We start from the raw sequence: 15,346 nt of genomic DNA, 5'->3' as shown, positions 1-15,346 counted from the left end.
AGGGTCGATGGTCGGATATAATGGATCCGAAAAAGTTAAGGTCGCTAAACTAGCAAGTAAACTGTCGATACCGATCGGGAACAGTACCGACGAAAACTAAAGGCCTTTTGGCCTGAAAACTAAATTCCTAACTTGAGTCAAGATAAGCACATCCGAACCCAATGGCGGGAAAAAACAATCTGAGGATGGAGAGGATGCCCATGCGCACTGTGGTCCAGGGGAGGAGTCACCTATCTCAGGATACTTCGAAGACTCTTCCAGGACAACGTGCAAACATCCGGACCCAACACTAGGCGGCGATCTATGCACAGATATGAATTCAGCAGCCCACATGCCTCGAACAAAGTTACAAAAAGCTATTTTGTTTCATGAAAATCTTTTGTTTTCTACATTATATAGTACAGCTCTAACATCTAGCGTGTGTGTGTGTAGAGCTTGTTCTGCTACAGAATCAGGTTGAGGAAAGAACACACGTAGCGCAACAAATAGATTGATGTGAAAAGAAGAAGCCACTTTAGGTAGAAATTTGGATTGGGTCAAAGAACCAACACTTGCCTTTGTGAAGTTGAAAGAAAGGTTCTTGGATAGTTAGTGCCTGGAGTTCGTCAACTCTCCTTAGACAAGTGATTGCAATAAGAAAAGCAACCTTCCATGAGAGGAATTTTAATTGACACCTGTGCATCGGTTTAAAAGGTGGACCCATTAGCCTTGTAAGGACTATGTTCAAGTTCCATACTGGTGCAGATGGAGCTCTTGGTGGTATTACTCTTTAGTCCTTCCATAAAGGCTTCAATCACTGGTACTCTGAACAGAGATACGTGTTGTCTACTTTGTAGTTATGCAGCTACTGCTACTAAATGCAATCTAATGGATGTGTAAACTAATCCAGATTGCTGCAAGTGATGTGTTTTGTACTGAAGCATAAAGGGGGTTGATATTGTTATTATAACAGTATATAACAAAACTTTTCCACTTTGTTGCACAACACGCGTTAGTAGTAGGTCTCCTAGCCTCCTTTAGGATGTTCATACAGTCTGGTGGGGATTGTAAATAACCAAACTGACTTCAGGAGCCAAATCACCAGGTTGAGTTCCTTGGGATTTGGATGCCTGATTTCGCCATGGCTATGGAGTGAGGAGACTGGAGTCCAGACGCAGCTTTTGGTGTGGAACTACTGAGAGCTCTAACAGGGTGGTGAACCAAGGTTGACATGCCCATGTGGGAGTTATGAGAATGAGTATAAGGGAGGATTGTCTGAGCTTTCGAACTACCAGCGGAATGAGTAGGAGAGGCGGAAAAGCGTATTGTAATTGCATTTATATAGCGCTTACTACCCCCGACCAGGCATCAAAACAGTTTCAGCGAGTAGCACCCTACGCCGGGACCCATTAACGATAAGTGTTGAATTAGATTAGTGAAATATGAAAGTAATTTAAAGTGATGGACAGGTTAGTCAGTTATTTGGATTCGGAAGGATAGCGCTTGTTACCCCGGAAGGCGTGGAAGGTACATAGATGCACAATGGAAGCAAGTACATGTAGACCAAAGATGCACCAGATAAACTCCGGTTTTCAAGTGTTATTGTACTTTAATGTATTTAATATTTTTAAACAACTATTCTACATGTTTATACAAAGCAATACACAAAGATAGCTACATATCTATAGTGAAAATAAATGCTTATATACAGAGGCATATGCTGTAAATTTCTGTTAGCGTAAGGTGCTTATGTGGGGAAGAGCCAATTCTGGAGTAGTTTCCTGAAGATAAGGTGGCAGTCGGTGGATCTTCTGTGTGGGGGGGGGGGGGGGGGGGGGGGGTAAAGAGTTCTATAGTTTTGCTGCTTGAACAGAGATGTGCACCCATGGTTTTTTTTCTTGTATCTTGGGATTGAGGCGAGGTGCCCCTTTAGAGTGGAGGTTCCTTTGTTGAATGTGTTTGGTGATTTTATTCCTGCTAAAAAAGCAGTCCCATTCCATGTATTGCTTTGTGGGCGATACAAAGCAGCTTGATCGTGGATCTTCTGGAAACCGGTAACCACTGCAGGGCTTTCAAGGCTGGCGAGATGTGGTCTCGCGGTTTGATATGCAAGAGTAGTCTGGCAGCAGAGTTCTGAATCCTTTGTAGTCTTTTCATGGTCGTTAAAGGTGATCCGTGGTAGAGGCTATTGGCCTAATCGAGTTTGGACAGAACAAGGGAGATGGTAGGATGAAACTTGTGTGGAAATTCCAAATGAGGGAAAATGTGTTGCAGTGTTTTATAGTGATCCCAGTTCATCAGGCCAGGCGGCAAGAGGGCCATAATGTTTCCACACACAAGTATTTGTTTTGGAAGCATTCAATTTGAGATGGCTCCAAGTCATCCACGGCTCTGAGAACTAAAAATTGGGGATTTTCCAGTCTCTTTGGGGCATTCCAGTTGAAGGAGTATCTGCGTGTCATCTGCATAGTTCTATCAAGTGAGGTGAAATTGATTGATCAGTACCGGCAATTACTTCATGTAGATGTGGAAAAGCATGGGTGAGATGATAGAGCCTTGAGGGACCCCTGCTTTTGTGGAGTATGGTTTGGACGAGAAAGGTGGGGTATGGATGACATTAGTTCTGTTTCGAAGGTAGGACGCGATCCAGTCTAGAGCAGTCCCCTCTATGCAGGCTTCATAGAGTCTTTGTTTCAGAGTGACATGGCCAACCGTGTCAAAGGCAGCCGAGAGGTCCAAGAGGAGTAGCGCAGCAACCCCGTTGCAGTCTACTGTATTCATCAGGTCATCCTAGATGGCAAGGAGGGCAGATTCAGTGCCTCTTCCTGGACGGAATCCTGTTTGGAAGTCAAACTATGTCATTCTCTTCTATGAATTGTGACATTTGGGCGAACGCTGCGCTCATCAGTTTTCCCAGGAAAGGTCCATTTGTAATGGGTCTGTAGTGGTCAGGGTTCAGCGGGTCCAAGCTTTCAGTAAAGGGCATCTGTGTGACAGTTCTTCTGGAAATATCCCGGTAGTTAAGGAATCGTTGATTCTTCTTACTGGAGTGGCAGCAGAGGTTGTTAAAAGAATTGTCTTTTAAGTTTGTGGTGGACACGGGTCAGAAGGGCTGCCAGCAGGCCTACTTGCTTTGACCAGGTCCATAAATTCATTGTGTGAGATGTGTTGGAAGGAACGGAGAGGCTGGGTTAGAGTACTCTTGGATTGTTGTTTTGTACAAGGGTTAGTGCAGGTGCTTTAAGTACGAGTCCAATCTGTCTGCTTTGTCCGTGTAATGATTTGCCAGTTTGTCTGAAATCTTGATTAACAGGAGGAGTTCCTTCGAGGCAATTTGGTTGGCGAAATTCATTGAGTATTATAGAATTCTTTATTTGCACATTTAGCATTTTGAATTCTGTCTGAATAGCACCTTTTTTGATAGCGGACTTGTATAATCTTATTTTTCTGAAGGTGAAGTTGGTCTTGATTGCCAGGTTCAGCTGTTGCGGATCTGGTTGCTGAATCTCTCCATGGTTCTGCGTTAAATGCGCGGGTTTGATCCGCAGTCTTGGATGCGGCACCACGGAAAGTTCGAGAAAGGTGGTGTACCATGGCTGGCGTGCCCACGTTGGAGCAACCAGGACGAGTGTCAGTGAGTGTTGTCTGAGTTTGCGAGCCACCAGTGGTATCAATGGTGCTGGGGGAAAAGCGTACGCAAATCTGCCGGACCAGTTCATCCATATCGCATTGCCCTGCGACTGCGGATGTGGGAACCTGGCAGCAAAGCTTGGGCATTTTGCTTTTTCGCTTGTGGCGAATAGGTCTATCTCTGGATGACCCCACTGCTGGAAGTACGGTTGGAGTACTGATGGGTGTAACTCCCACTCGTGCATCTGGTGGCTGTGTCTGCTGAGCAGATCCGCCATCTGGTTGTCCTTGCCGGGGAGGTGTTCCGCCATGAGGAACATGTTCCTCTGAATGGCCCACTTCCACATGCTCTGAGCCAGATGAGAACTGTGGAGAGTATGTTCCTCCCTGCTTCTGTATGTAGTACATGGCAGTCATGTTGTCCGTCCGGATCAACACGACTTTGTTGCATAAGTGTACTTTGAATGCTTTCATAGCCAGGAAGATCGCCATCAGTTCTAGAAGGTTGATGTGCATCTTCTTTTGTTGTATTGTCCATAGTCCCTGCACTGTGTAGTGGAGTGCATGAGCTCCCCATCCCTGGAGAGACGCGTCCGCTGTCAGTATTATTTGTGGAACAGGCTCTTGGAACGGTCGGCCCTTGCAAAGGTTTTGTGGATTCCACCAATGCAGAGAGTTGTATGCCCGACCGCTCACCAACACTAGGTCTTTTAGTTGCCCATGAGCCTGAGTCCATTGACGTGCTAAGCACTCCTGAAGCGGGCGCATATGTAGTCTCGCGTGTGGGACTATGAAAATGCAGGAGGCCATCATGCCTATCAACTGCATGAACACTCGCGCAGGAAGGGAGTGTTGGGGTTTGAACTTGGAAATCAGCATTTGCATGGTTGATCCTCACTAAATTTGGCTGAGCTGTGGCTGCCAGAGTGTCTATGGTCGCACCTAGGTACTGATGTACGTGTGCGGGTTGGAGATGTGATTTTGGGTAATTTAGTGAGAACCCCAGGCTGTGAAGAAGGTGAATGGTGCGGGACATGTGGCTGGCGCATTGCTGGGCTGACTTTGCCTGAACAAGCCAGTCGTCCAGGTAAGGGTAGACATGAATGTGTTGCCTCCGTAAATGTGCAGCCACAGTGGCTAGGCACTTTGTGAAAACCCTGGGCGCTGTTGTCACGCCGAAGGGAAGAACCTTGAATTGGTAGTGCTGCCCTTGAATAGTGAACCTGAGATATTTTCTGTGTGATGGGTGAATGGGTATGTGGAAATACGCATCTTTGAGGTCTAGCGTGGCTAGGAAGTCTCCCCGTTTGAGCAGTGGGAGGACTTGTTGTAGGGTGAGCATGTGGAAATGCTCTGAGAGAATGTAGCGGTTGAGGGGTCTGAGGTCTAGTCTGGGTCTGAGTGACCCGTCCTTCTTTGGTATTAAAAAGTACAGGGAGTACACCCCCGTACCTTGCTCGTGGACGGGTACGACCTCTATTGCGCCTTTTTGCAGCATACTTAGCACTTCCTGCTGTAATAGCGCTAAGTGCTCTGAGGACATAGGACGGTGTTTTGGCGGTATTGTGGGTGGAGTTGAGGTTAATTCTAGGCAGTAACCGTGTTTGATAATATCTTTGACCCACCTGTCCGTGGTGATTGAGTTCCACGTGGACAGGAACCGTTGTAGCCTTCCCGACAGGTGTTATGTGGTCGGGAGGAAGGGAGAGGGCGTCACTGTTTGTTCTTGGGAGAGGACCTGGTATTGCCGTATCCGCGTCCTCTGCCCTTTGTGCTTGAGCCACGATATCCACCCCGGGTGTTTTTATCGTAGGTACTTTGTGTGTTGCCCTTGTTGTAGATTTGCTGTGACCCCTGTCCTCTACCTGCTCCTCTATTTCCGGGACGACGAAAGGAGCCACTCCGAAAGGTCTGCGTTTGGAGAGCCCCCATGGACTTTGCAGTGTCTGTGTCCTTTTTTATTTTCTCTAGGGTGGTGTCAACCTCTGGTCCGAATAAGTAGTCGGGGTTGACCGGCTGATTGAGGATGTTATTTTGAACCTCCGGTTTGAATCCGGAGATTCGCAACCAGGCGCGTCGTCGTAACATGACGCTAGTGTTTATTGCTCTGGCAGCTGTATCTGCGGCATCCAGTGCACACTTAATGGATGCGTTAGTGAGGAGTTGTCCCTACCTGATGAGGATCTCTGCTCCCTCTTTGTATTGGTCAGGGAGATGTTGGAGTAGGGACTCTAAGGTGTCATAGTGTGCGCGATCGTATCGAGCTAGGAGCGCCAGAGTATTGGCAATACGCCATATGTTAGCTGCCTGGGCTGCAACCCGTTTGCCGGAGGTCTCTAGCACCTTGGACTCTTTGTCCGGGGGAGGAGCATCCCCAGTTGTCTGCGAGTGCGCCCGTTTGCGAGCGTTAGCGACTACGATGGAATCCAGAGGCAACTGGCCTCTAATGTAGGTAGGGTCCCCAGGCGCCGACCTATATTTCTTGTCGATCCTGGGGTTTATTACTCTTGCCCTGGTGGGTTCTTTGAAAATGTCCTTTGCTGGTTTGAGGACACCTTTCAACATGGGTAGAGTTTTGATATTCCTTTCTGAGGATGCGAAAGTATCCATTAGAAAATCGTCCGACGGTGTCAGAGTGGAGTTGCACACCATGATTGGCCGCAGCACGTTCAATAAGGGCGTTGAATGCGGCAGTGTCCTCTGTGGGAGGCGTTTTCGCGCCATATAGCTGCGTGTCCTGTGTATCCATAGGTGCACCCGGGTCTACAGGGTCATCCCAAGCCTGGTCAGGGTCCTGTTGGCCTTCAGGGTCCATCTCTCCGAGGTACGGGACGTGGTCACCCATGTAGTCCTCCAAAACGTCAGTTTCGGAGTGTGTCGGAGAGAAGGACTGTGGATCTTGGTAAGAGGTATGGAGAGGTTCGTAAAGAACTGGTTCCGAATCCACTGGCAGCTTTTTCTTTAGCGGGATCCGGTAGGAGTCCAAAGCTGGCTCGGAAGATATTCTCCGCTTGTGGAGCATCATTCTGCCGTGTCGGCATCGATGATGTGGGATGGTGACGTCTCCGTAGGAGAGCGTTCGGCAGGCGTGATCCTAGTGTGGGTGACACGTGTTCTGATTTCGAACAGTTTGGGCGCCGTGGATGGCGGCAGGCCAAAAGTGATGTTGGCCGGTGCCAGAGAAGCTTGTCGAGCTTTTTTCGGCTCGGAGCCTGACGTGTCCTGGAGGGCTGCCTTTTCTTTGATGCGTTGCAAGGACGCTGCAACTTGCCGCACCTGGAATGCCGACGGTTCTTTGGCGCCGACCGGTTCTGTAGAGGCAGGCGTGGACTTCTTCGGTGCCACGGGGTCATCGAGTCGAGGAGAGGTAGTAGCTGTCGACGGCGTCGATGATTGTGCCTTTGGTGCTGCTTTCGAAGTGGTGTGAGACGCAGCAGCCATTTTGACCTTTGTGGCCGGAGCCGATTGTTTCGGTGCCGGGAGCCGAGGCGGTTTGGCGGTACCGATGGCCTTTTTCCGTGTGTCGGCGCCGACGTCGGCTGCTGCGAGCTCGGCACCGAAGTCCCGTTTGGTGCGGTCGGTGCCGACTGGTTTGGCTGGCGTCGAAGGTGTGGTGGGCTTCGATCCGACCAGTGTCACTTTCAGTTTTGGTTTCTGTGGAACCGATACGGCTTTCGGTTTCGATGGAGGGATACCAGTCGTTTTGGGTAGTAATGGCTGCCGCTGAATGTCCGAGGCCGGGCCAGAGGGCGGGGCCGAAGAACTGCGGGAGAGGTCTTGGGTAAGGCCCGAAGGCGATCCTTCGACCGGAGCCATAGACTGACGCACTGGGATATCCTCCGTCTGTACGGGTAGGCCTTGCTCGTCACCGGAGCTACTCTCTTCGGCCCCTAAGGCCTCATCGTAGTCTCCTACCTCGGTGTCGGCTTAGTCTCTGTGAAAGAGTCGTTCTTCGATGTCTTCCGATCCGGAGTTGTGTTCGGAATCGGGGCTGGAGGGTAGGTTCTCCACGTCTTCCACATCTTCATCCTCGGCGCTGAAGATGTTGGTCGGGGCCGGTGCCGGTGACGCTTGCTGCGCTTCAAGGCTCGATGCTAGTCGATTCCGGAGAGTCTTTTTGGATCGGAATCGGGCACAGGCCATACATGTGGACTCGTCGTGATCCGGTGAAAGGCATTTGTTGCACACCGGGTGGACGTCGACATGGGGATATTTCGCATTGCATACAGGACACCGCTTGAATGGTGTCCTCGATTCCATCGTCGATGTCGGGTCGATGGTCGGATATGATGCGAAAAAGTTGTTCTTGAAGTCAGTAAACTAACAAATAACTATCGATACCGATCGGGAACAGTACCGACGCGAACTAAAGGCCTTTTGGCCTGAAAGTTTTTCCTAACTTGAGTCAAGATAAGCACATCCGAACCCAATGGCAGAAAAAAACAATCTGAGGATGGAGAGGATGCCCATGCGCACTGTGGTCCAGGGGAGGAGTCACCTATCCCAGGATACTTCGAAGACTCTTCCAGGACAACAACGTGCAAACATCCGGACCCAACACTAGGCGGCGATCTATGCACAGATATGAATTCAGCAGCCCACATGCCTCGAACACATGCATATATTTCCCTTGCAAAAGTGTTCGCACTTATTCACAAAGGTTACAAGATTGTACGTTCAGGAGCATGATTCGGATAATGATTGAAGGGCTCACGATTAAAATTGGTCCACAAATCGCCTCCATATTCCCAAGTAATTGCTAAAATCGATTCTTGCATTCATAAGTCACCATGATCTTCTGGGTCTCACATGACAGGCTGTTTAAAACTAACTGCTACAGCTAGATTACACCAGGCCGAAACTAAGTTTTTGAACGGCAGTTGTATCAAGTGACGTTATTACATTGAGACTTTACACAATACCACCCGCATAAGCATTCAAATAGGATTCTAGTAAACGCTTTCATTGTTCTAAGAAATGTGTAGTCCACAGTAAGCCAAGTAAAAGGATCGTACAACAACCAACCTCCTTCATGGTTTTCTCAAGAAGGCTGTAGAACATGGGACTTGCAGAAACTTTGAAATCTCCAGCACCTACAAAAAGCAAGGTTATACAGTTAGTGTACAAATCTGACAACCACATAGCAGTCTTTTATGGCGATTGTTACTCCTAGTGTCAAGGCGCTCCGTCACTTTATGGCAGGAACAAAAACAGATCCAAAGTATTCAATAAAGCGTTCTGGTCCAAATAGCACACATGCAGGAGCAGGGCTCTCTTCTACTCTCCGCCCCCCATAAGCCATTAGTCAGACATGCAATATCACAAGCTCCTGTCATAAGGAGTCATTCAATGTTGCCATTCATCAGAGAACGACCGGATGGGCAAAAGTGCCCAGCTAAAGAGCCTCTGGGGAAGAGCTATCAGTCACTATAAGGGTAATTTTTTATTTGAGGGGGACACACACACTTTTCCTAACCAATATGCCTCCGATTAAGTGGAGTCAAGGACACCAGATGCGGTTGTCCTATGCAGGGTGTAGCAAAGCAAGGACATCCAGATGTACAACTGCATGCATCTGGAGTTTTGGTTACAGATATGTGGATAGCTAGGTGCTCCTGGCCACTACTATAGAGTTCCTAATTATAGGTTCATAGGAGAGGGTGTACACCACCCCAATCTCCAGATCATGGTCTCGACTAACCGATCCATCTTTTGGAGGAGCAGGTCTTAAGGTTGGGAACATGGTCCTTGTATTCAAAATGCACATGAGATGGTTAAACAGAAACAGCCTGAATCAGCGAAGCTCCAGCAGTGAGTCTGGCATTCGGAGTACTCTTTAAAGAATCCAAAACAGTCTGGCAAGGGGATGCACTTGGGCATGAGGACTAACCCAAAGCATTAATCTTATTTTGCTCTATTCTTTATAGAGCCTTCATGAGAAACCAAAAACAAAGTTTGAAGTATCAGATATGAGGACATATGGTAATTGCAGTTGTGAACTGATAGCTTTCGTCCCATTTCCCTGTTACCTTGGATCGCGAAGATCACTGAGGCTTATATCTACTCCCTTCTGACAGACTTTTACTGTTAATCAGAGGCTCGATCCTTCTCAAAATGGTTTGACCTGGCCACAGCACTGAATCAGCGCTTCTGGCCGTGACTGAACATCTGTGGACAGCCTTGGACGCAGGGCAAACGTCGGCACTGATCCTCTTGGATCTCAGCGCCGCGTTTGACACTGTGTCTTATGCCATTCTCCTGAATAGTCTATCTAAGGCTGGAGTTACTGGCCTGGCTTTTGGGTGGCTGTCCTCCTTTCTCGCAGATAGGACGTTTCAGGTGGTTGCTCCCCCTTTTGCTTCTGGTGTCTTTTCTATTGGCCAGGGGGCCCCACAGGGCTAGTCCTTGAGCCACCTGCTCTTTAACCTTTATGTTCAGCCTCTAGCGGATGTAGCCAGGAGCAGAGGGCTAACCATGGTTTCCTATGCAGACGACACTCAGTTGGTGGTGGCTCGAGTGACCCAAAGCAGGAGGTCAGGAAATTTCAGGGCGACCTCTCGTTGATCGCCAAGTGGATGTCCACCAACTGCCTTCAACTGAATACCAACAAGTCTGAGGTGCTGCTGGTGGGAGGGAACCATGACTGATGGAGTGAACTGTGGTGGCCTAAGAGTTTGGGGGTGGCTCCTACACCTAAACCTGTAGTAAATAACCTGGGGGTCTGGATGGACAGCTCACTTAGCTTCCAGACTCAGACAAGAAGGGTGGCAGGAACTTGTTTCGGTCTGCTGTGCGGGCTCAAGCCTATTTTGGCCTTCTTTGATGCCTCGACCAGACAGACTATTATTCAGGCCCTGATTTTGTCCACGCTGGATTATGCCTGCTCGCTGTACCTGGGAGCAAACAAATCCGAAGTTCAGAGGCTACAGAGAGTCCAGAACGCGGCCGTAAGATCGCTTTTGGGCTTGCGCAGAACTTGCTCAGTGACCAGTGCAATTCACCACCTTCACTGGTTGCCTGTGCTAGGCGAATGGAGTTTAAGGCACTGTGTATTGCCTTTAAAATCCAGAAATTGGCATCTCCACAAATTGTCTGACCTTCTTCTACCTTACACTCCTACACGATCACTTCGATATATGGGACAATGCTTGGTGGTGGTTCCCCGGGTGAGAAGAGCAAGAGCTGGTGGGCGCTCTTTTTGTAACAGAGCTGCTATTCTGTGGAACTCTGTGCCGGCTCGTATTCGTGGGCTCACCAACTACTTTGATTTTAGGAAAGCCATAAAGATATTTTTGTTCCCCTCCTTGTAGGTCTTTAGTGTTACTTGCGTATGGCTCTTTTGTTGCTTAGTGCCGGGACGCCTTAGCCGAGGCAGCTGTCGCGCTCCATAAAACCAGTTAACATAACATTAGATTGTAAAGTGTACAAGTTTTAGAGTGAGGAAACAGGCTTGCCCAAATTACCACTATAATGGCTGTGAAACGCTCTGAACCCAGCTAATAAGGACTCCGTGCATGGGCTCTGACCCTTAAAAAAAAGGTATGTTTAATTGGCTTGATCGGAAATTGGCATAGTTTAACTTGCAAGTCTGTTGCAGGGATTCTGCTCATGCACAGAACTATGCGCAGGCAACTAGGACCTCAGTGAATTGTGGTGTATCAAAAACTCACCTCAGTACCCAGAACCCCTATCCGACTAGCATCAGTGTATCATTCGTTCTCCGTATCATCTCGAAGCTACCAATGATTAGACAACCCAGAACAAGCGACTTAGAGTACTCTCAGGAATGGTGGGAATCAGAAACACCTTTGTTATTATTCTCATATCAGTCCACAACAAGAGTAATCAGAGACATGGTAAAGTTTAAAATATTGATTTTTAACTACGTGCTCCAAGGTGCAGTACTTTGGCTAACATAAGCAGACAAATTATTAAAAACAAAATCAGCATTGTTACAATACCATATAAAACGAAGGGAGAAATGTTAAAAATGATAAGTGGAAAACAACTACCCTCCCAACGCTAGTAAGCTAGTTTTATGAAACTAATAGACTGTCTCTAGGCTTGAATGGGGAACCCCATACCGTAAATATCAGCTTAGGTGAATCACATCACAGGATCAGCTCTGCTCTGTCTGGAAAAGGTTTTCTCCAAGTGCCTGAATTATGCATGCAAATACAATATTAAAGGCACCAGAGTTTGATATTTGCAGCTGTGTGCGTGTTATGGCTAGAGCGTGGGCTGATGAACCTGATTTCAAAAGCATACATGGTTATTTGACCTTGACTGCTTCTGCACACAGTGTTCAGACTAAGGTCGAGGTGCACGTCTAGGGATGTGAACAGACTGTTCTCATGTGAAGAAAAAGCAAGCAGTTTCTTGTAATAACAGCTACCTGCAGTGTCGTGTGCAAAAGCAGCGAAGTGGCAAGATGGCGTTTTACATCTAAAGCGCTTATGCCAACATAGCAATGTGTGCACATAGAACCCCGTCTCCACTACATACTCCCTTGATCGGACCACGAACAAAATAGGGAAGCAAAGTAGGAGTTCAAGTTCAATTGAGACAGAACCAAGTTCATGTATTGCCAATCCATATAATTGGTGGTGACAGTTCAAAAAGCTAGTTCGAAAAAAGTAACAAATTAAAACATCTCACAGAGGCGTGACAGAGCCTAATGTGGAGCAAAAAATAAATAAATAAATTTAAAAATCTGGGTTTGGACTTGCAGAACAGGGACCACTTCCAAGTTAATCCGTCAACGTGTAGGCCCAATAAGTGGCAACTCCCTCCAAGAGGAAGTCATTATAATGTTCTGTAAAAGATTCTGCCATTCAGTCAAGTAAAGTAAATGAACATATATGTTGTTCGATAACCGGAGCATCTAGCACAGAGGACAACTTGCGTGTTCTTCAAGATAACTTCTTGCCAAGAAGTCATATGCTGCCGCATATATATCCCAATTCCCTAGGACTCCATGTGCCGCTCCACAGGCCATAATCCCGATGCCAGAACAGTCCAACTCATGAGCCACCAAGGGACTCATTAGTCGATCATAATCCGGGTCAAGAGACAGTGTTCGAGAGGCACAAACCCAGAGCCCATTCGAATGGACAATCTAGGCAATGGAAAACAGGTTGCACTCAAGTAAAGTAAGAGAACCGGCAGGATAATCCATAGGCCACTCAAAGTGGCCAGCGGTAATGTCCCATAGTATTCAAGCATCCGGTCGCACAGCTGAAACAGCCGCGGCGGGTTGTCTTGTGATACAGATCGTGCAGCCATTGCGGAGCAAACAAACCAACAGGAGCACACCAGCAGTCAGGGCGAGAATCAATGGTAGCCCACCGAAGACGTTGGAAAAAATAGAATGAAAAAATGCCAGTATCACACCAAATATTGTTTGGAAGGAGGTCACGAGGCCGGAGCCCACAACTTTAAAAAAATGCACCAAGCCAGTTGTTGACGAGGCATTGAATATAGTATGATTCAGAGCACCAAAATAAATGGGGAGATCAGTATTTAGAAGCGCGTGCACCTCGGTGCGGGTGTTAGCCATGTGAAGGACGAATGTTTCACGGGAGAAAGTCAGAGCGACTTCTTTTTGAGACACAGCCCTTATTCTGCTCATCTTGTTGAACTCTGCTTTCAAGGTTGGGATGGAAGGCCAGATGGATACATCCAGTCTCCCATGCGGGGGCGGGAAAAAGACATTTTTACTGCAGACTACACGTTGAGACAGTTACAATGTACGGAATCCCCACTAGCATCCCGCAGAATGCCTCACTTAATAGCAAATAGCTACAGTTGGCTAATAATGTAAAAGTGGGTGTAATTGCTGGCACAGGATTTCCCTTCAGAATGCAAGCTAAATTCATGCCTGAACGTTCCAGGCGCCATGCAATTGGATGTGCCTACAGACTACTGAGTGATCAGGTGTGGAAGTGCATTCCTCTCCTTTTAAATAAACTTCTTTACCCTCTCATGCAACTAAGTAAATGGGAGTGACCAAACTTCATGCAGGAAAGGAGTACCCAACGGTTCATATCTGCCTAGGGCATAAGGTTTCATACATGAACTGAACTTAAACAATGGAAACGGCAAGGTGATTAAACCGTGGATAAGCCACACCGCTGAGTTCAAGTTGGCCACAGAGAAAGGTAAAAGGTTCCAACATTTCAATATGCAATAATGAGTATGTTGCATCTTTCATGGACATGAACTGTTTTGGAGTCAGATTAAACGGCAGGAATAAAGATGATGTATTCATGTAGTCCCAGGGAACTTTCCCAGCCTACAATGTTTGTAAAGTCCATGCAAACTGCATTATAGAACGCAATTGATTTTGACCATGGTATAAAACAGACATATCATCATATCCTGTACAGTATCCACAGATAACAGATGAAACAATATTATCTAATGTGTAAATTCTGGAAGAAAGGGTGTTAATGCTATTATCGATGACAGCTAGCACTTTTTCCAAATTTGCTTGATCAATGGCCCTTAATGCAGCTTCAATTTGAGATGCAGCTTCAATTTGAGATAATTTCCAAACTGTTATAAACAGCATACACTCATCTTTTGGACCTGCCACCCACAGGACCCTTAAAATCATTTAAATCCACTTTGTCGTTCAATTTTGATAAATTAAGTTTAACAGATGCCAAGGTGGAATGTTGCAGCCAGTTCAGACATAATTTCCCTACAGAATAGGTAGCAACGGAATGGGAAGATTCAAATTGGGGGTCCACTCTAACCTGTGTATAGACCCAGTAAACTATGTTGACAGGAATCTGAGCTCTTCTGCCATATCAACCACCCCTCAGGGTCCAAGTTGGAAATGTTGAAGGATGCATTAGTAATAAATGACTGTAAAGCATCAAGGGATAGATCTCCGTGATTAGCCCATCTTGGATAAGCGCCCAGATCAGGAATAGAGGGGGAATTCATCTTTTTAGAAGTAGCCAATCCAAAGCAGGTGGTTTGAAAAATGGTAGCATTCAAAAACATGTGGTTTGGGATAAGGCAAGCACGATGCAGAGCTTCTGTACCTTGTACCTGCCATGCTTTAGAACCCCAAACATATTTAAGATCAATGGTATCTTTTTTTCCACAGCTCATAGCCCCCCAATAGCCAATTCATCCATAAAGGGCTTGGAATACAATAATTTAGAGTGGGTCAGTCTAACTTTGGAAGCTGACTCAGCCGCCATTTTAAAATAAAAGGCTTCAGGTTCAGACACTGAAATCAGTAAAATATGTAAATTTATTCACTACAGTTTGAGCTGCCTTCAACGGGCGCTGGGCAATGTTCCCATTGTGTATAATTAACAAAATTTCTAAATGTATTTGCTTTATGCAGGAAATGATTGCCATAGTGTTGGTAGCAAAACAACTCCCCATAATTAGCCATGTCTAAATACAAATCTTCAGCATCAAAAGCAGCATAATATTTCAAATCAGAAAAGAGCCTCTACGGCTTGGACATCCCAATCATCAGAGCAGATGTTTTGTTTAACATCCCCCATGGAAACACGAAGTACATTGGGGACATTAATAAACTCTGTGGGACCATGAATTTGAAATTTAACAGCATCCCATCTAATACAGGCCAGGCAGTAATATTCAAAAGTCTGGTCCAGTTTCATGATGTACGATGAGTCGGGGGCCAAAGTTCCATCAATTAATCTAACTGTAGATCTTTCGGTGAGATAGTGTCTATTTACTAGACGAA

The 15,346-nt window shown here is 46.8% G+C and overlaps 1 protein-coding gene across 1 annotated transcript in view; it reads right to left on the bottom strand.

Annotated features, from left to right (window-relative positions):
* Window positions 1-15,346, bottom strand: part of TFRC (transferrin receptor) — a 454,042-nt gene that overhangs the window by 165,726 nt on the left and 272,970 nt on the right. Inside the window, exon 14 of the mRNA XM_085635983.1 lies at window positions 8,635-8,702. Coding sequence (XP_085492109.1) covers window positions 8,635-8,702 — 68 coding nt within the window. The remainder of the gene's footprint in view (window positions 1-8,634; window positions 8,703-15,346) is intronic.

The sequence above is a fragment of the Triturus cristatus genome, chromosome 11 (assembly GCF_964204655.1).
Source record: "Triturus cristatus chromosome 11, aTriCri1.1, whole genome shotgun sequence".
Lineage (NCBI taxonomy): Eukaryota > Metazoa > Chordata > Amphibia > Caudata > Salamandridae > Triturus > Triturus cristatus.
This window is presented reverse-complemented; position numbering and strand designations above follow the sequence as displayed.